The following is a 23,172-nucleotide window of genomic DNA, read 5'->3' as shown; positions in this document are numbered from 1 at the left end:
ATTTCGTTCTCTTTAATGTTCATAGAGAATTTTAAGGCAATTTCAGGTGAATCTATATAATTTCTCTGTATAAGTAATTTACACTGGAAAGTAGACTTTTATAAAGATGATTAAGCTACCAACCTGGTATTTCATTGCTGACTTAAATGAAGAGAAAAACCAATGCTGTAAGAAAAAAAAAAATGGCATTAGAGATCCAGACCTCACAGGCATCTTCCAAATTATTAATTCAATCTCCCAAAACAGGCGGCGCTCAGCAGAAAAGAGAAAACATCAACCCCCAACGCCCCTGCTTGGGTCCCAGAGAGAAGGCCGGACAGACACCCCAGGACTCCAATGTCTTCTCCCCTGGGGCTCCAGCTGCTCACCCAGAGGGCCAGCCTCCCCCAGAGCCAGAGTGCCCAGGCCCACAGCTCAACACAGGGGCACAGCTGGTCCTCCAGCACGTGCAGGCGCTGCTGGTCAAGCGATTCCAACACACCATCCGCAGTCACAAGGACTTCCTGGCACAGGTACTGTTGTCGGTCGGTGTTTAGCTGAGCTCAGTGGCTCCCCTCCCAGCCTTCCCCTCCTCTCCTGAGTGTTCCTGCACACATGGGTTCTAATTCAGCAAGGAGCACCCTCTTTAGATTCTGCCGGCTTTGTTTCCCGCTTTCCAAACCCTTATTTTGATTCTTGGTAACATGAATCTTCTTTGTAAGTTGGACCTCCCTTAGCAAAGAAAATAGAGTAATAATGAAAATGTTAATATTGTTTTTATATTTACAGTGAGGGGTAAAGTCACATTTTCATTTGTTGTTGCAGTGACCCTACATATCAAAGTCATTGTCCTCTTTTTTCTTTTAATGTTTTTTTAATTTAGAGAAAGAAGCTCTGGTTCAAAGAACAGCGAGTCATATGACTCGCTCTTTGAACTGCCCTTCGGCGTCTGGCTGAACACTGGGGCTCATTCAGATTCTTCAGTGGCCACCAGAACATTCTGTTTTCTTCTGCACATCTTAGCTTTGCACACCCTGCCTATTATGTTCTCCCAGAAGCCCGACCCTCTCCACCAGGGGCTGATTAGGAGGCTGCAGGATAAATGTTTAAAAGAATGAAGATGTGTGTGCACGAGCGCATGACGTCTCCATGCCACAGTCATGTTTATTCCACGTCTATTCTCCCACAGATCGTGCTCCCAGCCACTTTTGTGTTTTTGGCTCTGATGCTTTCTATCATTATCCCTCCTTTTGGCGAATACCCTGCCTTGACCCTTCACCCCTGGATGTACGGGCAGCAGTACACCTTCTTCAGGTGCGCAGACTCGGAGTCACCATTCTCCTCCGTGGGTTTGGGGCGCCTGGGTCACACACTGCTTGAAAGGGCCCTGACCTTCCCACTTCACTGGGACCTTCACCAATGAGGGAGGGGTCTTGGGGCTCCCTGCAGAAAGGAACTTAATGTATCTGCCTCTGCTTGGAAAGGTGATCCCAGTGGATAGGCAGGCAGGACTGCTTGGGAAGGACGAGCGGGGAAAGGAATGCAAAGCTTGGGTGAGTGGGTTGAAGCGCCATCTTTTTGAGGCATAGGTGACGTGCCATCAGACCACTGCGAGTGTTTGGGCAGCGTACGGCACTCCCAGGAGAGCTAGTGCCATCCCAAGGCAGCATTCAGTGCCTCCAATACATGCCTGGCACACAGCAGCTATCCAGTAAAGGCTCTGAGTTGCATGTTGTTGGCACGTGTCTGCTCTGTCCCAGTCACATGTCTCACTCTGTCTAGCATGGATGAGCCGGGCAGTGAGCAGCTCACGGTACTTGCAGACGTCCTCCTGAATAAGCCAGGCTTTGGCAACCGCTGTCTGAAGGAAGGGTGGCTTCCGTAAGTCCCTATGCGCTCCTGTCCTAACAAGACTAGCTCCCCTGGGAGGACCCAACAGTGGGGTTCAGGATGGCAGGCGTTGGGGAGCCCCCACTCAATCCTGCTGCTCTGGTCACTTCCATATCTCTGACCAGCACCCCCCTCCACCTCTCCTTCCATACTTGTGTGCGGGGCATTCACTGCCTCCTAGGAAGCCCCCGCATCACTGGACAGTTCTATATTTCTCAGCATAGAAGTTCTATGTTGAGTTGACAGATGATTCCCCATAACTTATTCGAAAGGCTTCTGAGAGGGAAGGGAGGGAAATGGGGTTATGCTATTGTGTAATTGGGCCTTGAATGGCAAGAGTGACATAGTGACCAGTATCCCGTGATTGTTATGAGTCTGGAGAAGGGAGTTAGCGAGGGCCATTGACATCCACCAGGAATCCTAAAAGTTCAATATAATTTTAACTTTTCTCACTCAGTCTTTTTCAAAACTGTCAATACGGACGAAAATAGACTAATTTCAAATTCCTCTTTTGGTTGCTGTGTCTCTCAACAGCTAGAGCTGCTAGGAGGAAAAAAGGGAGATGAACGGTCCACAAGCTAGAGATGCTTATTCCCCAGCCCCACACCTAGTCAGTCAACAAAACCCTAGTTTTGATATTGCTTGAGCAGAAACCAGCCTCCAAGAGAATAAGAAAGGACCTGGGTCTAAAGAGGAGGAGGAAAGGGTTGGGCACTATTTCTTATGCCTAGGGATTCATCATCAACTTTGGGGCTGATTGTGGAATATTTTCTTGTCTTCCATGAGGGAGTACCCTTGTGGCAATTCAACACCCTGGAAGACTCCTTCTGTGTCCCCAAACATCACCCAGCTGTTCCAGAAGCAGAAATGGACAGAGGCCAACCCTTCGCCGTCCTGCAGGTGCAGCACCAGGGAGAAGCTCACCATGCTGCCAGAGTGCCCCGAGGGCGCCGGGGGCCTCCCGCCCCCCCAGGTACCTGACCCCCAAACAACAGGGCCCCGGGTCTGCCTGCCACATGGGGACTAGGAGGAGTCCCTGGTGTCTCCTGAGTCTCTCGCAAACTAACATTTCAAACTGGCAGTTGAGTAGGGGACTAAACCAAACTCCCTGCGCCCTCTGGGAGGGGCTCCCCACAGCGCACTGTGGCTTACTGGAGGAAGCCACTCACCAAATGCTTCATTTTCCACCAGATACTTCCTATTCGATCTAGGAGAAAAATGTGTTTAAGCACTAAAAATATTATACAAGTCATATGTGCTCATTATATAAAAATTAGAAAACACAGATAAGTCAGAAGGAAAAAAATCATCACTTGGATATAATCACCAATAATGTTTGGTTTGCAGCCACCCAAACAAATTGTATTCAAAATATTGTCTTGAAATCTGATTTACTGCATAACTTACTATGAACATGCATCCATGTCAATAAATAGAATCTGCATCATTTTTAATATCTGTATATTATCCCATTGTTCAAATTTCCTTTTTTTTTTTTTTTGGAAACAGAGTCTCACTCTGTCACCCAGGTTGGAGTGCAGTGGTGCAATCTCGGCTCACTGCAACCTCTGCCTCCCAGGTTCAATTCTTGTGCCTTAGCCCCCCGAGTAGCTGGGATTACAAGCATGCACCATCATGCCTGGCTAATTTTTTTGGTAGTTTTAGTAGAGACAGGGTTTTACCATGTTGGCCAGGCTGGTCTTGAACTCCTGGCTTCAAGTGATCTGCCCGCCTCTGCCTCCCAGAGTGCTAGGATTACAAGCGTGAGCCACTGCACCTGGCCTAAACTGATCTCCCATTATTGGACACTTAGGTTTTTTAGTTTTCACCATTATAAGCAATGCTATGATGTACATTCAAATGCAAATGTATTTACACACTTATTAACAGTCTTAATTAAGAAGCTCTCCATATGCTGTGTCTCTAACATCTGCAGGTATGTACACAAATACATGTGCAACCAGCGTCCGTCTTTTGCAGGGACATTAGTGATCTTGGCTCTGAGCAGCACCCTGTCCTGGGAGTTCTAAAGTCCAGAACAGATTACAGTGAGCATCTCCTGGGGGATTTAGAGACACAGAAGAAGGCTGTGTCCCTGGTTGATAATGGGCTTCCCAGTTGACTTACCAGGGCTGGGCCTTAGACGGCCCTGTCCAATGATTCGTCAATGAATAAACAGTTCCCAAAGAGGCTGTGAGTATGGTGGGACAGCACAGGTACAGGACATGGAGAGCCCCGGGTGGGCTATTTGACCTCTCTGAACCTTAATTTTATCACCTGTGAATTGGGAATAACTGCTTATTTCATAATATTATTATGAGGATTTAATGAAATCATGTGGGCAAGGAATTATTTAGAATTAGATTCAACTCAAGTGATGACAACCCTAAACTAACAGTGGATAAAACAAGACACAACTTGTTCCTCACTCATCTAAAAGTCTACATGGGTGGTGCATGATGTTCTATTCTGTTTCTCCTCCACACTAAACAGCCTCAGCCCCATCAGCCAATGTGGCAGGAGCTGTCTTCCAGGCAGCGGAATGGAAGAAGGATGAAGCAAAACAGAGGGCAGAGTGTGCACATGTGCTATGTTTAGGGAAGGTTTTCTGAAGCTCCCACATAGCACTTCCACTTACAGACCCAAGAAAAAAGCCTGTGGCTGAGGCAGCAGGGAGGAGCAAATAATGGGAGCAACTAGATTTTGCCACCGCACCTATCACAATCTGGCTTATAAATGGTGTTATACCAAGAACACCCAATCCCTGCTCTTTTTATATTCTAAAGCATGTATCTTTATATTTCTTAAGCAATATATTCTCTCTTTGAATCACAGCTCATTCGCTGCATCATAGGGATTCCAAACGAAGGACCCGAGGAGCTTGTCTCAGTCCTCTGTGCCCCAAGAGGAAGCTTTGCTTGTTTGCTTTGCTGTCAGTGCTCAGGGCCCCTGTGGCTGCCTCCACTCAAAACCCTCCAGCCTCAGGACACCAAGGCTGTGATATTGTACCCTGAGCTCTTGGCCAGGGCGAGGGAGCGGAGGCCAAGCCTACCTACACGGTGTTTCATTTCCTAAATGAATCCTTACTTCCACGCTGTCTGTGCAGCTTAGAAACCTATTTTCAGTAGTGTTCGTCCTTGGTCCCTGGGCAAAATGTAACAGCCAAAGTTCTGGAAAAAGGCAAGCCAAAGTTCCTGCTGCAATTTTCTTTCACTTCTGCATTCCCTCACTATTATACATGCCTTCCCTTGGAGCAAAACTGAATGCCACGAATATGCACAGGAGCAGCACGCAGTCTTTCTCTCTCTCTTTCTCTCTGTCACTCTTTCTCTCTTTCCTTCTCTGTCTCTCTCACTCTCTCTCTCTCTTACTCTTTCTCTCTCAATCTCTCTCTCACTCTATCTCTCATTCTCTCTCAATCTTTCTCTCTCTCTCTTTCTCACACACACACTCACAAACCCACACTCTTATTCACATCTGCTCACCCTAGCCACTCAAACACAGTCCTTATTCAGCCTGGAATAAGTCCAGAGGGTGTGGGCCTGATTCAGAGGCAATCAGTTGTTCTCATCTGGGAAGTGGGGCAATATGGTCTCCAGGGACCCTCCCTGCTCTAACATTCTTTGAATGTGGTGGGTCCTGAGGTGGAAGCACTCTGTCCCTGACTTCTAGAATATGTGGAAATAGGGTTACACAAATATTTTATTAGGCAGAATTTTTATAAAACAATTTATCGTAAGCTATCCCAGCCAGCAGCAATTGTTCCAACCTGGATTCCACCAGGGGAGCTTGGCAGGTCTTCTAAGTGCCATTTTCAGCTTGAGAAGCAGGTGACTGAGTGAAAAGAGCAGGGAGGAGACAGAGGCAGACTTAGCTCCTAGGCCCTGAGCCACCCACCTGCAAGTTTGCAGCCCAGTCAGTGCAAGTCAGCTAACTGTTCTGAACCTCAGTTTCTCTGTCTGTAAACTAAGTTAAAAATTCTTCTGTCAAAGGGTGTCAGGATGAAGTGAGATCATGTATACAGGGCATTTAACATAGTGCCTGACACACAGGGAGCATTCGGTATGCCAGCTCTCCTCCTGGCAGGGGAGAAAGAAACAAGGTGAAAAGAGTGAATTAAAGAAGAGGCAAGTCAAATGGGAAAACAGGGGAGGAGACAGAAAGTGTATAAAAAGGAAAGAATGGTGCGTAATAATGGCCATGTAATGCCACCAAAATCCCCTCAACTACTTCTGGGCAGCACCCTTGACAGAGTGAATGCTTTTACCCCGGGTCATGACTCACCTGTGAAGTTGGCTAATAAGAGAAACTAAGTGCAATGTGTTCCCAGATTTGCAGCAATATTGCCACCTGGCGGACAAACCCATGCACCTTTGAATTTTCCAAAATCTTTCAATGTACTAGCTTCCAGTCCTAGATGTATTTTGAAAGTGATTTGTAAATTGTAAGGCACTATTCAAATTCTTTCATTAATGTCACAAATCGACTGTGTCAACTGTATGCCACGCACTATTCTGGGTGCTGGGGACACAACAGCTCACAAATCAGGCAAAGTCCCTGCTCTCACCAAAATGATATCGTGCGGGGGATGACAGATACCATACATAAACAGATCCACCAGGAGGAAATTCTCAGATGGAGATGAGAGCTTTAAAGATAACACAACAGTCTGTGACAATATAGAGTGACTGGAAACAGGAACATTTCTCCGAGGAATAGAATTTGGACTGAGTAAGCCATGAGAGGGTCAGGTAGAGTTCCCAGGCAGAGTGAACAGCCAAGCACAAAGCTGTGCCGGGAGAGAGAGGTGCTCGCTGAGAGACAGGGAGGGGAGTGCGGCAGGTGAGCTCAGAGAGGGGCAGGGCCACACACGTCGGCCACATGGGACTTGGTAGTGAGTTGAGATTTGATCCTAGGGTTTATGGGAGTGGATAAGTAAGCAAGGTGACTGAAGTGCTCGGGTTTATATTTTTATAGCTCAAGCTGGCTGCTGGGTGGAAAACGGAAGTCGGCAGACAAAGGACAGAATCAGGCAGACCAGTGTGGAAGTTTCTCTAGTGGTCTAGGTGGTGGCTTGGGTAGGGTGGCAGTATTGGAGCTGGAGAAACGCAGATGGATTGGAGATTTATTTTGGAGTGATGCCATCCTGTCTTGTCAATGGATTGGAGAAAAAAAGAGGCATCAAAGATGAGTTACACATCGTTGAAGTGAGAACTAGGGAGATGCCAGTACTTTATTTAGTATTTTCACAGCAGCTGAATCCATAAACAATTTTTGGAGGAGAACAAGCAGTTTCACAAACTGCTTGTAAGTCCTCAGGTTCCAAAGTAATTAATGTGGGTGTCTCATTACCTCAGAGAACACAGCGCAGCACGGAAATTCTACAAGACCTGACGGACAGGAACATCTCCGACTTCTTGGTAAAAACGTATCCTGCTCTTATAAGAAGCAGGTAAGAAGAAATCCTTTTATGCTTTTTATCCTGGCTCCCTGTAGAAGATATTACTAGGGACAGAAGAAAATTTTCTCTCACAATTTATCTATGATCAGGGCAGTGGATTTTTTTCTTTTTTATCTAATTCAAGCACCTCATTCAACATAAAAAAGCAATTGAGGCACATACAAGTAAAATGTAACTTAAGATTAATTCTTTTTGTTTGTTTTTTTGTTTTTACGTTTAGGGCAAGCAGTCTTAAATTTTAACCCACGTATTATTAAAAGTTGTATCAGAAAACCATAGAAGTTATTCAAAAATGTAGCCACATATTTTAACTAGTTAAAAGAGAGAGTAAAAATTTAGAGGGAGGTGGAGGAGTATAGGGGAAAAGGTAGAGGAAAAAGAAAAAAAGTAAGAGGCAAAAAAGAGAAAGGAAAAAGATAGGGTGGAAAATAGGCAGCAGGATAGTATCTGAATCCAGCACAGGCCAGGGCGAGCCAGGTCAGCTGCAGCTGTCATATTCTAACTGTGAATTATCTGTTATCACTGCACTTTGAGATGCCAATGAACTTGTCAACAAGTATCTAGCTCTCTCGGCTCTCCAGCTGTTCTTATCGGCCCCACCCAGAATGGAACAGCTTTGAGAGCCCGTATCAGAACAAGCAGCTTGACAGGGGCACGCCATGCCAGGAGAGAGGATCCTAAGGAAGTGTGGTCCAGTCCACACAGACTCTGGAACTTTAAGATAAAATCTCCTGTCTAACTTTAGTAGGACTTTCTGTGGCTTCACCTGCCAGAGCCCTGAATGAGGGATAAATTGACTTAATTAACTAGAACACACTGCAGATGGTGAAAGCACTTAGCAAATTAAAGAACGCCATCCAAGCCCCAAAATAAAAGCAGAGTAAAGAGAATGCAATAAACAGTAACCATCCCAAACTTAGTTCTCAGCAGCAAATCTGCAGTATGAAATTTTGGGTTTTGTGCGTGTGTACTGAAAGGTTGATGACAATGACAGTTCATGGGATTGAGCTCTGGGGTCCAGTATTTTCCCATTTTGTCATTTTACCCTTGATTGACTGAATGTCAGTGCCTTAACTTTGGGCTGTGGAGTGAGTCAGAACTCCCCCCAAGGTGTGCAGGTGGTTGTTAGAGTCTCATTTGTGCAGAGTGGAAGACAGGAGGCTGCAGCCTTCATTCCACACTGACATGGTCGTTGCCATGTGTTCTGGATCCAGATCGGGCATACTGACCTGACGTATGACCTGACAACAGGACCACTCAGAAAGTCCAGCATGCGTGATATGATTTGGAGAGCCAGTGGTGGAAATCATAGGTCCTTTCTCTGCATGTGTATTCAGGCAATGTCCCAGGGCTGGACGGCTTCCACATTGCTTGGATATCAGAAAATGCAAAAATGCCCCTGAAGACTGAGACTTCAGTCTTCAAAATGAATGTTTGGGAAGGAAAAGTTAACAGCACTGCTGTACTTGTGGTATTCATTGCATTATTTTGTTTTGGCTTTCAGCTTAAAGAGCAAATTCTGGGTCAATGAACAGAGGTAAGAAACTATTTTTATCAGAATTAAAATCTCAGCTTGATTCATTGTTGAAATAATCGCACACTTTTAAAAGGCACACCTCACAGCCATGTTGAAGGGCTGTTCAGTATGTGCTCAGGAAGTCACAAGACACATCCTGAAGAATATGTGTCTAGGGACATCCCAGACTCAGAAGACACTCAGTGGTGTCTCTTCTTAGAGGATATAAGTGGGGGTGGCATTCCCTGATGAGGTGTTTCAGAGCATTCTCACCCCAAAAAAGCTTCTAAAACCTCTGAGTATATAACAGTTTATAATACTCCAACAAGAGAGCCTTGTAGTCTAAACCCAGGACACTCCTTGGCCCATTCCTTTTAAGCTTCAGGGAGTGTGGGCCAGCCCCAGACCCACCCCATTCCTGAGGCATCCTGGAGGTTGAAATGATTCCAGAGGTTTGGAGCCTCATCAAGGGGGACTCTAGGAGCCTGCTGCCTCCCAGCCTCCCTCAGGAACTGCACCTCCAGAACAGGTGTGGGGCTGGCGTGGATGTGCTTTCCTGAGCAGATTCTAGACCATACACATGAAATCTGGCTTTCAGGATTGCTCTCCAGAGGGACCTGTGGGGCCTCAGCTGAGACAGAAAGTAGGAGTGAGGCAGTGATTCAAGGCCCTGAGAAAGAGCTCCTCCTCTGCTTTGTGTGACCAGCTAATTCATTCTGTTCTGTTGAGTTTAGCTTTTGCTCTGCCTTTGAAGGGTTTCAGGCCAGGGAGTGATGCACTCAGATTGGTGTTTCTGCACAGTCACTTCAGACTTGCAGGCCAGTACGGGAGATGGAGCCCAGGGCCAGTGAAGAAGCAGAGCACAAGTCCAGGCAGGAGAGGCTAAGGGCTTCCCTGAACAGGGGTGCGGCACAGAAGCCCCAAGAGACAGGGATGACAGGATGAAGATGGGTCCTGTGCTGCTAGAAGTAGCTGCAAAGCACAGGGGTGGCACAGAAAAGGAGTCCTTGGCTGGGGTGGGAGGAGATGACATGTGAAAGAGGACCTGGAGTTGCCTGAATGCTCCCAAAGAGAAAGGTGCCAAGGGGAGCTAGCAGCCCTGCAAAGGCAGAGACACACAGGCAGTACGGGCCACGAGGAACTCTGGAGTGACTCGATACGTCCAGAATAGGCCACTCCAGGGAAGGGCTGAGGAAGGATGAAGTTGGAAAGGGGCACAGACAAGATGCAGAATGGCCTCAGAGGCCAGGATGAGGGTCTGGACTCCTTCCTAGAGGCAGCAGCAGTGGGAAAAGAGTTAAAAGTTGGTTTGTAAAATGGAGCCATGTTGCTTGCTGGTTCAGGCAATTCCCCTGAAAGTCCACATTTCCCTACAAAACCCGAGAGAGCTACTACTAGTAGGCATGAAGTTCGTGGCGCTGGTCTGAGGATTTCTCATTCCTTCGCCAGGTATGGAGGAATTTCCATCGGAGGAAAGCTCCCAGTCGTCCCCGTCACGGGGGAAGCGCTCGTTGGGTTTTTAAGCGACCTTGGCCGGATTATGAATGTGAGCGGGGTATGTAAACAGACTGGAGATTTGAGTAGGATTTTTGACTTGCTTAATTGCCATGAACTACAAACTCTCATGAGCGATAACAGGAAAAAAACCAAAAACCCTCTTGTTTGTTTGTTTACATGGTTTTTAGGGCCCTATCACTAGAGAGGCCTCTAAAGAAATACCTGATTTCCTTCAACATTTAGAAACTGAAGACAACATTAAGGTACTTGACCTGTGTGTAATCTGCTCTGGAGCTGAAAATTCACCTGAGCTGGTTATTTTATTTGTACTTTCCCACCTTCATTGAATTCCATCCCTCCTCCTGCTGAAATCTAGCAAGGAATGTCTTCCAGCTACCAAACCCTTCCAGCTTCTCAAATTTCCTTTCCTTCACTGATTCTTCTTTAACTAGCTGTTAGTGCAACGTCTCAGATGTCCTCTCCACCCTCTAGGTGTGGTTTAATAACAAAGGCTGGCATGCCCTGGTCAGCTTTCTCAACGTGGCCCACAACGCCATCTTACGGGCCAGCCTGCCCAAGGACAGGAGCCCCGAGGAGTACGGCATCACCGTCATTAGCCAACCCCTGAACCTGACCAAGGAGCAGCTCTCTGAGATTACAGTGTAAGCCACCACGGCCCCAGCCTCACCACTTTCTTGTCACCTTCTCCACTCTTTCAACATCCCAAGAGAATTCTCACCACTGTGAAGTGCTGGTTTGGATGGTAATGCTGTTTAGTCAGGCACATATGAACATATGACTTTCAAATAAGTGCCTCACGCCTCACGTGCCAGACCTCTTGGTCATTCTTTCTCCCCCACATTTATGTGGAAAGTAAGTTTACATTTGGTTCCATTCCCTTTTGGCTCTTGATAGCAAGTTTCTGCTGGAGCTTATACAATTATTATCTTTGTTATGTGCAAAGCAGCTGCCAGGAACTGGCAAAGTTCAGTAAACCTTTCAGCTCCTTCAGAGTAATTATCTTAGATTCCAGGAATTTCCTCAGAAGAGCATACTTTGGAGATGTCGACAGAGCTTTGCTACCCTCACGCTGAGGCTCTTCTTGCACAGTTTCAGCCAGTGGAGACAGTGGTCTTGTGCGTTTTGTACTATGTTCACTCTATTTGAGGCCTACATGGAGGAGGGGTTGATAGGAGTGCCTTTGTTAGTGCAAACTTCTGCAAGGTTGTGGGGTTCTGATTTTACTATCCTAGCACATGCTGAGTGCCAGTGAACATGCCCAGGGTCATCCACTAAAACTTGGGCCTTGGCTCCTTGGTGTCTAGGAGCCCTAGACTGTCCTCTGTTAATTCTCACTCAGCCACACTTTCGTGTGTCTCCTTCCAGTCATTTGTTCTAAGCTTACTACGTGTATGGATGATATGATCTGTAGTTTTATCAGGGCAGTGGCTACCACATAGGATACCTTTGTGGAAATTAGTAAAAGTGCTCTTTTCTGTAGGTGGACACTGTCCCATGCCAGGGGTTATATACATAAAGTTCAGGCTGGCTTTACCCTAACTTATCCCTTAGCCAGATGCCTTCTATTTGGTTGAGGAAAGGATAAATAGAACCAAGCCCCTGTACAACTTACCTGCCCTCTTTTCACTTAAATTTACATTATGAACATTTCCTTATGTTATGACGTACTTCTTGAAAATGTGATTTAACAAGATGATTATTAACAAAAGATAAATCTCACAGACCATATGTCTGTCAGCATAGAAAATTCAAGAGGCTCTATAGACAGATTATTAGAGCTAATAAGAGCATTGCAGTACATAAGATTAATATAGACATATATTTCTATACACCGTAAAAATAATTAGAGAATATAATAAAAAGAAAGGTTGTCTAGAAATATTCACATGAAACAGAAAGGCAACCCACAAATACTCATTTAACCTTGATCCATATGGATTAAGACAGTTTAGAGGAGTGATAGCTTCAGGGTAGTGAAGGGGAACCTGGAGGCCACCCCTGGGTGGGCATAAGGCCTTCCCAAAGCCTGACTTTGTATCTTCTGCTCCTTCTGCTCCTTCCTCTTCATCGCCTTCTCCCTGTGTCTCTGGACCTGCTGCAGGCTGACCACTTCAGTGGATGCTGTGGTTGCCATCTGTGTGATTTTCTCCATGTCCTTCGTCCCAGCCAGCTTTGTCCTTTATTTGATCCAGGAGCGGGTGAACAAATCCAAGCACCTCCAGTTTATCAGTGGAGTGAGCCCCACCACCTACTGGGTGACCAACTTCCTCTGGGACATTGTAAGTGTCAGTTTATACTGCCTCCCTCCCCTCCGTGGGCCCGAGGTGGAGCTTGTGTGTGCTCTGAAGGACCAGACCGAGTGGGGAGAGGCTCTCATGGTGCCAGAGCTGCTGAAAGGCACTGGGCCAAGGGCCTTGTGTATCTGCTGTCCCTTGACATCTTCTTAGAAAGGCACAGAACTAGGAGCCCAAAGCTAGGAAAGGCTGTGGGGTACAGCTTAACAACTGGTAGATGGGGGCTCTCTGTGTCCTGCCCCAAGGGGCCTCCGGCCCCTCAAATAATCGCTGCACTGCAGGCATGAGCCTGGCCTTCCTGGGGAATCAGTCTGGCTCTGAGAAGGTAATACGAAGGGGTCTTTCACCCCAAATCCCCTTCTCAAATCCTGCCCCACTTTCAAAAGGGTAAGGGTAAAACTTCCCCTGTGGTAGGGTTACCAGATAAATACAGGACACCCAGTAAAATTTATTTTCAGATGATGAATAATTTGTAGTATAAGCATACCCTACTTCAAATATTACACAGGACATATTTACACTAAAAACAAAACAAAACAAATGGTTGTTTATCTGAAATTCAAATTTCATTAGGCATCCTAGATTTTAATTTGCCAAATCTGGCAACCCCAGCCAGTGGCCAAAGTAATCAGACCTTCACTATATCAGCCACCACTACAGTGAAAAATGAAGAAAAAATATTTATCAAATCAATAGCACACTATCACCTTCCTTACATCCAAGGTTGGTGGGGGTAGGGAGGGTCTGCAGGCTGCAGGGTCAAAGGAATTGGTAGTAAAGACCTAGTTATAATGTAGCAGGGATCATTATGACATCAACCCCCGTCTATTCTAGGTGTCTTGAGTAGTGAAATCTTAACATTTTAAGACCAACATGAGCCTCCACTTCATGTAATGATAAGATATACCAACTGATGGAGACCAACACCAATGATCTTCTCTTCCATGGCTTTTAAAAATGATGGTGAATATTAGAATTCCTGAAGATATGATTTCTGTCTTACTCAGCTTAGTAAGCAGCTATCACTTAACAATACAAAACCAGAAATTATCGGTAGCAACTAAATTATTTCCTCTCTCTTCTGTCTACACGAGGAAACACTCATAAATCCATGGGGAGGAGGTCAGAGCCTGAAAGCCTCTCTTTGGATAAGAGCATCAATTGCAGGTGCCACATTGGCCCTGTGATTCTAATATAAAAGGAGCTAGGCCAACCAGCACTGAAAAGGTACTTAGAAAAGTGCTGGGGCTTTTAATTTTACTTTTTTTTTAAAGATGAGAAATAGAATTTACACTTGGGGCTGGCCCATGTGTGTGTGTGTGTGCGTGCACGTGCAGTTACAGGGATCTCTGAGCCTTCGGAGAGAGATGTAGCTAGGATAGAGTGGACATCTGAGGTGGGAGGTGATACTAGCTGGCAGGGCAATGAAGGGGTAGAAGATGGCAGGCACCATGTTAGCAGATTTTCGGATGCTCCAGAATTTTAAAGCTGGCCTGGAATCTGACCTCTGTGATCTATCATTTTGGAACTTAGTACTGCCTTTAGCCAGTGGCAAAAAAAGTTGAATGAAGAAAAAAAATTATTGCTTATGTCATTCACTTAGCACATATATGATGTTTTAAATTCTTGTATGTGTCATCTATTTTTCTTTACTTTAAAATTTTGAAACAGTTACAGACTTATGGAAAAGTCGCAAGTACAGTTCAAACCTTTTTTTCCTGAGTCATTTGAAAGTAACTTCTCAAGAAGATGCCCCTTCTCATTTGTTTCTCTCTTCCTGTCTCTCTCTCTCACACCCCTCAGCACCTCCCATGTGTACTTCCTAGAAATGAGGACACACCCCATACAACCACAACACAAACTGTCAACATGAGGAAACCAGCTCTGATGTGTCACCACCACCTAATCCTCACACCCCACTCCTTTTTTGCCCATTGCCCCAGTGATGTCTTTCAGAGAAAAGGATCTAGCTCAGAATCATGCGGAGCATTTGATTGTGCTGTTTCTTTAGTCTTGTTCAGCCTGGAAGAGTTCCACAGTCTTTCATTAACACTCATGGTCTTGACGCTGTTGAGGATTGCGGGCTGGTTATTTTGCAGAATGTCCCTTGGTCTGAGCTTGTCTGAGGTTTCCTCTTGCCCAGGTTGAGGGTGTGCTTCTTGGCAGCAGTATCACCGAGCAGATGCTATGTTCTCACTGCATCCTATCAAGTAGCTTCTGATTTCCATTTGTTCTGTTACTGATGATGTGCAATTCGCTCACTTAAGAAGGTGTCTGCTGAGCTTCTTTACTGTAAAACTACTCTTTTCCCCTCTATAATAAATACAAATTTCTGGTAGAGGTACTTCAAAGATATATAAATATCCTATTAATTATACAACTTTCCATTTATTCATCCATTTATTTATCTCTGTATGCAGTCATGGTTCCTGTGTTAATCAATGGACTATGATCCGAGACTATCATTATTTATTTTGATATTCACATTATCCTCAGTGTGGTCAGTGGGGGCCCCTTGAAGCTGGCTTCTGTATCGTCTTGACTCGGGTCCTCATTCCCCTAGAGCTCCTCCGTGCTCAATGGCACAGCAAGATATTCCAGGCTCATCCTTCCATTATCCCCAGTCCTACCCTCTCCCCAAGAAGCCCTGGTTCCTGCCAGTGGGAAGTGGCCCTCAGAAACCAAGATCTGTGTGCTAGATATGTTCATTGCCTCTGGAGCACTATTGGTCCCAGGCCTTCTCAGTGATAGAACTAGGGAAGATATGGATGTACACACACAGGTATGCACACACCTCTATCTGTAGTTCTCTATCTACCTACACATTGAACACTATGAGCTCACCAAAACCAACTCCACAGGGCTCGTTCTAGTTTTTTATCTTTCCACATCTGTAACTCCCTTCAATAGTGAGACGCTGGCTTCTCTTACTCCCAACTCATTTATCTACCGGAGCTATACACCTGAACATCAACAGTGCTCAACTCTGCCACCATCCCTTCCCCATGTGGATGCCGTCCTCTCCCTGCTCCAGCTGCCTCTGCTGCGTGCAGGTCCTCCTCGTTCTGCTCTGGCTCTGATACCCTGCACCAGATCAGCCTCCTATAAGGATATCTTTCTCATCCCATTGAGGCCCCCACACCCCACACCAGGTTGCCTTCTGAGGAAGCCCTTCTCTGGTTCTTGCCCTGCTCCTGACCACTGTGGTTCCTCCCCTAACCCCACTGTTGCTGTCCCCTTTCTGTGCCCAGTGTAATGGCTGTAGGACTAAATTGTTTTAAAAGGGTATCATTATTTATTTGAGTTTTGTGAAGCCAGGAACTAGGCTTTAAGTTTTTCTGAATTCTGAAGACATGCTTAGAAGAATCAACAAAACTTTATGACCAGTTAGAGAGTGAGAGACCAGGCAGAATTTTGTAACTGATCCTTTCAAAAGATACAAACTGAAGGTTCCCTTGGCAGGGAGGTAGGGCGCGGGCTGCAGTAGGAGGACTAGTGACAGCTTAACATATGTTTGCCAACCAAGAACTGTTTAACAAGCAAGTCGAATCAGAATCCCAGACCCTACGAACTGGAGAAGCCTGGCCCCAGAGCTGGAAGCAGGTCTGAGAGGTTAAGTGACTTGCTCTCCTCTTCTCTTTCTGAGATGAATTATTCCGTGAGTGCTGGGCTGGTGGTGGGCATCTTCATCGGGTTTCAGAAGAAAGCCTACACTTCTCCAGAAAACCTTCCTGCCCTTGTGGCACTGCTCCTGTTGTATGGGTAAGCCGTTTGGGCCATTAGCTAATGCCTCTGAAGAGAAACCCAGTGGTGGGGGTGGGGGATCATCTCCTGACAGAAAACCTGGGCTGTCCTGTGGTGGTAGCACCCGCAAGTTTAGCTTCCAGCCCCAGGTAGGGTCTGAGGCTGATAACCAGGGATCTGTCTAGCTTCTGTTTCTGACTCCACCGACAGAGGTATCTCTGAGGCCTGGTCCGGTCAGCAACAATGAGAGAAGTCCCACATGGTCTGAATCTTCTACTCAAACTGAGGCCTTGACCAAAACCTGGGGGTCAGCCATTCCCCAGCTCCTCACCCAGCTCTGACTCTCACTCATCTGTGGCCAATCTGTCCACCTCAGCGTCCCCATGTGAACTGGCCAAGAGTTACCGCACACAGTAGAAGACTCTGACCAAAAAGCTCCTCCTGGGTCAGGGACAGAGGATGACACAGGGGTTACATCAGCAGAGTTACAGGGCCCAGCATGCAACTTTCTTTCCCACATGTGTAACTTTGAATGAGTAATACATCCATCTGGGCCTCAGTTTCCTCATCTGTAAAATGAAAATAGTGATCCTGGTCCTTCCTCTGTGGGCCAGTAGAGCCTTGCCAGAGCACTGGTCTCCACATATCTCTCTTGGAAATAGAGAACTTGGGAACCAACCTGACTGTAAGCTGTGAAGATGAGCTCGCTGGGACCCTTGGCTGGGCTTTGCTGACCCAGGCTAGAGTGGGAGGTGTTGCAGGGTGGAGAACCCACCTATGAGTTGTACAGGGCTTTGTAGTTTACAGAGTACATACACAGCTAGCAGCCCGTTTGCTCCTCACAAAACCCCATGAAGTGGTCAGGGCAGGCATCATTATCTCCATTTAAAGTTGAGGCACAGAGACCAACAAATAGAGTATCTCTCTGGTCCCCTGGGACTCTGGCCAGTTCACACATATCGCCTCAGATGTAAGGGTAGTGCATTATATTTAGATGTATTGCAGATGGAATGGAAAGTAGAACTCCATTGCTCTGAGTTGTCTCATTTCACACAGATGGGCAGTCATTCCCATGATGTACCCAGCATCCTTCCTGTTTGATGTCCCCAGCACAGCCTATGTGGCTTTATCTTGTGCTAATCTGTTCATCGGCATCAACAGCAGTGCTATTACCTTCATCTTGGAATTATTTGAGAATAACCGGGTGAGCATCACTTTCTTGGCTTTTGTGTTTGATCAGTAGGATAGCAGAATATGTGTTGGTCAAGCAGAGCCAGGGGCAAGTGTCATACATGTAGCAGCTGAATGCAGATGAGTGCCACTTTCTTCCTCCCCTCCCTCCCTCCCTCCCTCCTTCCTTCCTTCCTTCCTTCCCTCCTTCCTTCCTCCCTCCCTCCCATCCTTCCTTCCTCTTTCCTTCTTCTCCTCCCTCCTCCCTCCTTCCCCACTCCTTCCTTCACTCTTCAGTTCTTCCTTCCTTCCTTCTTCCCTCCTTCCCTTCCTCTTTCCTTCTGCCCTCTCTCCTATTTTCCTTTCTTCCTCCCTCCATCCCTCCCTCCCTCCTTCCTTCCTTCTGCCTTCTTTCCTCCTATAAACTCCTTTTTCATTTCTGTGCTCTGAGTGAAATTGTTTTCTGTGTTTATTCTGCAAGCAAAACTTTATTCTTGCAATAAACTTTAAGCTTTGCTTACTCTTTCAGAAAGGTTTCCTTAGGGACTTTGGGTGTTGGGTTTTACACACACACACAATACATTTGAGTGATTTCAAAATCTAAAAAGAATAAAGAGGCATACAATAAAAAAGTCTCCTTCCTACCCCTGTTTCCCACTCACCCAGTTCCCTTCTCCAGAGGCAAACTCTTATTTGAGCTTCCTGTGTGCTCTGGAGACACATCAGCAAATCCCCATACGTCCTTTCTCCCACTTTCTTATGGAAATTGTAACACTCTGACATATACTATTCCTTGGGCAAGTTATCTTGAGGAAGAGATTGGGGATTCTCCATGCTGAATGCCTCACTTTTATGAGCTGCCAAGCCCAGTTGTCCCTTCCATCTGACCTCCCCCTGTCCAGAGACAGATGGCCAAACGGAATCATAAAAAGAGGCAGGAAAAAAGAAGGCAGTCGCTGCAGGGCTGTCTTTACACTCCACACTCCCAGTCCCCACCGCTGTGTCTGAGTCCTGGCTGTGGCTGTCCTTGGAACATTTGCCTCCCCACGTGTCTGTGTCCCCAGGCGCCTCAACCTTTCTTCTCCTCATTAGCTCTTCCCAGTTCAGAGGGTGGGACCAGCCAGCACATCTGCACTGCTGCCCTGCGGCGCCCACCTCCACCCGCCTCTGGGCCCCGCTGGGGAACACAGGACAAATCTGTGCAGAGTCTCCACCCAGACCTGTGGCCCCGAGACTGACTCTTTCCAGATCTTGTTAGGGTTTCTGTGCCCGCTAGGCAAGTAATGAAGCCTCATCTGTCCTATGAATGATAAGAAATTCAGCATGTCGGAGTCAGACTCCGGAAAGCCGGGGGATAAGAACACAACCCCAGCAGATGGCCAGAGCCCCCAGGTGATTGAAAACGCTGCTTTGCGGAGCTGTGTTTGTCACAGCCCACTAAGTCTTAAGAGCATGTTCCTTCAGAATAATTAAATAGCAGCTTAAAGCAACTTAGAACATTTTCCCCTCTGTGGCTGCACCCATTTAGCCAACATTTGCTAAGCACTCGCCTCCAAAAAGCTGGTATTTTCATGTAAATTATCAGATACACAGCTGCTGCGGAAACCCCCAGTATCCCACAGGAGGCTCCCTAGCTCCCAGCAGCTGCCGCCCCTGCACAGTCAGGAGGTCTTTACCAGCTGAACACCATGTGCTGGGTGTGCTGATATAAACAAGCATGGCCTACTCGTCCTGCCCTCCAGAGGCTCCCGTTCCAGTCCGGAAAGGACCTGCCCACCAAGTTTGCAACTGATATAAGCCACAGTGTATGATCCTCCATAATACAGTGTGTGACAGAGCATCAGAGGAGCGAGGCGGATAACACACTGCAGGCCAGAGGCAGTGGGAAGAGCCAGGCTGCAGGGGCTGGGGGAGCCGTGGTGGAGGAAGTCCAATTTCAGCCTGTAGATTTCTTTTTTTTTTTTTTTTTTTTTTTTGAGACGGAGTCTCGCTCTGTCGCCCAGGCTGGAGTGCAGTGGCCAGATCTCAGCTCACTGCAAGCTCCGCCTCCCAGGTTCACGCTATTCTCCTGCCTCAGCCTCCTAAGTAGCTGGGACTACAGGCGCCCGCCACCTCGCCTGGCTAGTTTTTTTGTATTTTTTTTTAGTAGAGATGGTGTTTCACCGTGTTAACCAGGATGGTCTCGATCTCCTGACCTCGTGATCCACCCGTCTCGGCCTCCCAAAGTGCTAGGATTACAGGCTTGAGCCACCGCGCCCGGCCAGCCTGTAGATTTCTGTTAGCCCATTTAATAAATAATGAAGTGCCTACTCAGAGCTAATCATTCTGCAGGTATTTAGGAAGAACACAAAAATAATTAGGACTCAATGCCCACCCTCCAGGGGCCCCCTGACTAGCAGAGCAAGTAGGCAGATTTTTAAAAAATTAATCATGGGAATGTGATAAGTGCTGGGAGAGAGGAATGGATACTTTCTCATGGGAATCTGGGAAGGCTTATAGGAGAAGGCACTCTCTGAGCCAGCTATCTAAAGAAGAACAGGAATCTTTCAGAAAGCAGAAGAAAAAAGAGCATTCTTTCCTGCTTGGAGCAATAGGTAACAGCCTGCACATGCCCTGGCCTAGAGGCCAAAGAGCAGTGATTCCAGAAAGAGTGGGCAGACAGGGGGTAGGCGGGGAAGGATGAGGTAATGTGGGCACAGGTGTGGAAGCTGGAGAGAGAGGAGGTTGTGGGACAGGGATGAGCCAGATGGAATGGACAGCAGTGGCCCAGCCAGGAGCTATGCTGTCCTTGTATCCCTCGGTGTCCCTTCTATTTTCTCAGGGGAGGCTCTGTCCAACATGCCAAGTCTGACCACTTGAAAACAAGTCCCTGGCTTAACACAGACCCCAGAGAGAGTCTCCAGCCCTCCTCTCCCTAGACAATGGTAATTGCCCCATGAAGGGCTGAAAAGCAGAACTGGAGATGGCTCAGGGCCTGCTGTCCCCCTGCAGCTGTTGTTAACAAACGCCTCAGAGGGCTCCTGTTGTTTCAAAGTGAATCTGCAGGGAGAGCTCCCTAAGTGGACAGCAGGAGAGCTGCAGCTTCTCTGCACATTCCTGCTGTCACCCCCCGAGTCACCTAGGGGAAGGGTAAGGACAGTAATGCACGTTCCTCACCATTAGCTTCAGTGCCCACATGGTACTGAGCATAGTAAATGTTTAGAAGATGCTGCCTGGCTAGATGAAGGGGCAGCTCCTGCCCACTAGACACTTGCAGGGAGCCTCAGTCCTTGATTGGCCATTTAATTGATTAGTTCCTTGGCCTGGCCTGAGGCACTGCTTATATATACTTCATGACGTCCACAGCAAACCCATTATGCTCTGCTGGACAAATCCCTCCAGTGGCCAGTCTGGCTGCAAGGACTCTCCATCTGCAGACCTTCCCCTGTGCTGTCCTGTGAGAGTATCTGGGCCCCACCCTGCTGAAGAGATGGGTGGGTGGGCTTTGCCCCATTTCCAACAGTCCTAATTCTCTGTTTCAGACGCTGCTCAGGTTCAACGCCGTGCTGAGGAAGCTGCTCATTATCTTCCCCCACTTCTGCCTGGGCCGGGGCCTCATTGACCTTGCACTGAGCCAGGCTGTGACAGATGTCTATGCCCGGTTTGGTGGGTGGTAGCCAAGGCCTGTGGAGCATGGGCCCTGGGTCCAAAGCTGGGTGGGCTACCCGGGAGGGCTTCTGCATCAGACTGCGGCAGGGGCTGGTGCTGGGAGGGGACCTTGTTGGGCTGGAAGAGTCCTGCCAGCTAGAGGCGATTAGGGTGCCTCTGTTTCCGTGGCTAGGGAGCCACAGGAGGGATGGAGGGCAGCCCAGAGGCAGGTGTTTGGCTCTTGCTCAGTTCCCACACAAGGCCTGGTCTAGTGGGCTATGTGCAGTGGCCAGGTCTGTGGGGTGAGCCGGGCCAGCTGAAGTGGACTCAATTCTTGTTGATGCCCAGGTGAGGAGCACTCTGCAAATCCGTTCCACTGGGACCTGATTGGGAAGAACCTGTTTGCCATGGTGGTGGAAGGGGTGGTGTACTTCCTCCTGACTCTCCTGGTCCAGCGCCACTTCTTCCTCTCCCAGTGGTACGTCCATGCCACACCCTGGGGTCAGTGGGCAGCTCAGGCCACCCGGGACTGGACCTTACACCCACACAGTTATCTCTTTCCTCAGGAGCCCCACTCCACGATGTTTTTTTTACATTCTCAAAGCCTGGCTTTTCTCCAATAATACAAGTAGGGAATCGGGTTAAAATGGCACATTCAAATACGTGAAGAGCATCCTCTTTAAAATATTTAAAATGCAGTGCTATTAATTTCAATTGCTGATATTTAATCCTTCTCATTTAATTACCAAATGTGTATTTTGATTAGATGATAGTATTGCAAATAACAATGGTTACGGGATATCCAAAGTACTAGGAAATAGACTAATGTATTTATGAGAGAACGGACATAGCAGGCCCCTTTGCTAATTAGAGATTTGGGAGCATGGGAGTAACATGGGAGCCATGTGGAGGGGTGCAGGCAGTGATCACGCCCTCCCACCCCTGGAGGAAGGTGGGTAGCCGCCAACCCTGACTCTTGACCAGGGCTTCTCAAATGCCAGGTTAGCTGGCAATTGCCATTCTTCCGCAGGCTCTTCCTGAAGCTGGGTGGGCCCCTGCCTCACTCCCCTCTGCAATCCCGGCCTACCTTTATTGTCCTTACCCAGAGGCCTGAATTGCCAAGCAGCAGCCCTTCCTAGCAAGCTTTCCCCGATAGTGTTTTGTTTCTTAACTTTTCCTCCTCTCGGGCTGAGTGTGGTCACCTATAAATAGATTCCAAGGACTTGATTTTATGTTTTGATCCACAGGGAATTGATTTATTGGAAATGAATCTGCCTCCCTACTCACAGGACTGTGAGAGGTGAATGAGATCACAGGTGTCAACACATTCTGATGAAACAGGATACACAAGCAGTTCTAGTTATGGGAGACAGTGTCAGGAATTGTTGTCCTTAGCACCCTCAGCCCTTGCAGACCCTCTCTGCAGCCTTGGCCACACCTTTTAGAGGCCTTTGTGTGGGAGAGAGCGGGTCAGGAGGTTGACTACCCAAATTGACTCATTAGCTTCAAACTCTGATGTCAACACATTTGAATGAGTCCTGCCTGCTTTAGGACCTAAAGAGGACCAGAGAAGTACACCATAGTCCCTGGCTTCCAGAAGGTCAGGGAGAGTTTCAAAGAAGAGGCTGTGTCTTTAAGGATGGGGAAGATTCCATTTGGTGGGGCAGGAGGAGGAGGACATTGAGGGACTGGAAACACATGCGGAGGCTGGGAGACGGGAATGACCAATAGGACTGGGAACAAGGGGGAGATGCCAATTGCAGACAGACGAGTTAGTGCAAGAGGTAAGTGAGAAGGGTAGGTGGGGCTGGATTGCAGGGCTGTAACTACAGCTGCAGAGGGAGGGCTTCAACCTCCAGCTGATGGAGAACCACAGGTTTTGAGGCATGAGGTAGCCTGATGACAACTCTGTTTTGGAGAGGTGGAGTTGGCAGGGCAGACTGGAGGAAGTGGAAGGCTCGGAGGTTAGTAAC

At 47.4% G+C, this 23,172-nt stretch overlaps 1 protein-coding gene across 1 annotated transcript in view; it reads left to right on the top strand.

The window, feature by feature from the left end:
- Nucleotides 1-23,172, top strand: part of ABCA4 (ATP binding cassette subfamily A member 4) — a 128,400-nt gene that overhangs the window by 90,063 nt on the left and 15,165 nt on the right. Inside the window, exons 27-40 of the mRNA XM_021921000.2 lie at nucleotides 247-512; nucleotides 1,169-1,293; nucleotides 1,762-1,860; nucleotides 2,656-2,842; nucleotides 7,227-7,321; nucleotides 8,835-8,867; nucleotides 10,296-10,401; nucleotides 10,532-10,606; nucleotides 10,836-11,005; nucleotides 12,466-12,643; nucleotides 16,305-16,420; nucleotides 17,459-17,606; nucleotides 21,094-21,217; nucleotides 21,548-21,677. Of these exons, the coding sequence (XP_021776692.1) occupies nucleotides 247-512; nucleotides 1,169-1,293; nucleotides 1,762-1,860; nucleotides 2,656-2,842; nucleotides 7,227-7,321; nucleotides 8,835-8,867; nucleotides 10,296-10,401; nucleotides 10,532-10,606; nucleotides 10,836-11,005; nucleotides 12,466-12,643; nucleotides 16,305-16,420; nucleotides 17,459-17,606; nucleotides 21,094-21,217; nucleotides 21,548-21,677 (1,852 nt within the window). The remainder of the gene's footprint in view (nucleotides 1-246; nucleotides 513-1,168; nucleotides 1,294-1,761; nucleotides 1,861-2,655; nucleotides 2,843-7,226; nucleotides 7,322-8,834; nucleotides 8,868-10,295; nucleotides 10,402-10,531; nucleotides 10,607-10,835; nucleotides 11,006-12,465; nucleotides 12,644-16,304; nucleotides 16,421-17,458; nucleotides 17,607-21,093; nucleotides 21,218-21,547; nucleotides 21,678-23,172) is intronic.

The sequence above is a fragment of the Papio anubis genome, chromosome 1, assembly GCF_008728515.1.
Source record: "Papio anubis isolate 15944 chromosome 1, Panubis1.0, whole genome shotgun sequence".
NCBI classification, from domain to species: Eukaryota; Metazoa; Chordata; class Mammalia; order Primates; family Cercopithecidae; genus Papio; species Papio anubis.
Note: the sequence above shows the minus strand (reverse complement) of the source record. Positions and strands in the feature narration are given on the sequence as shown.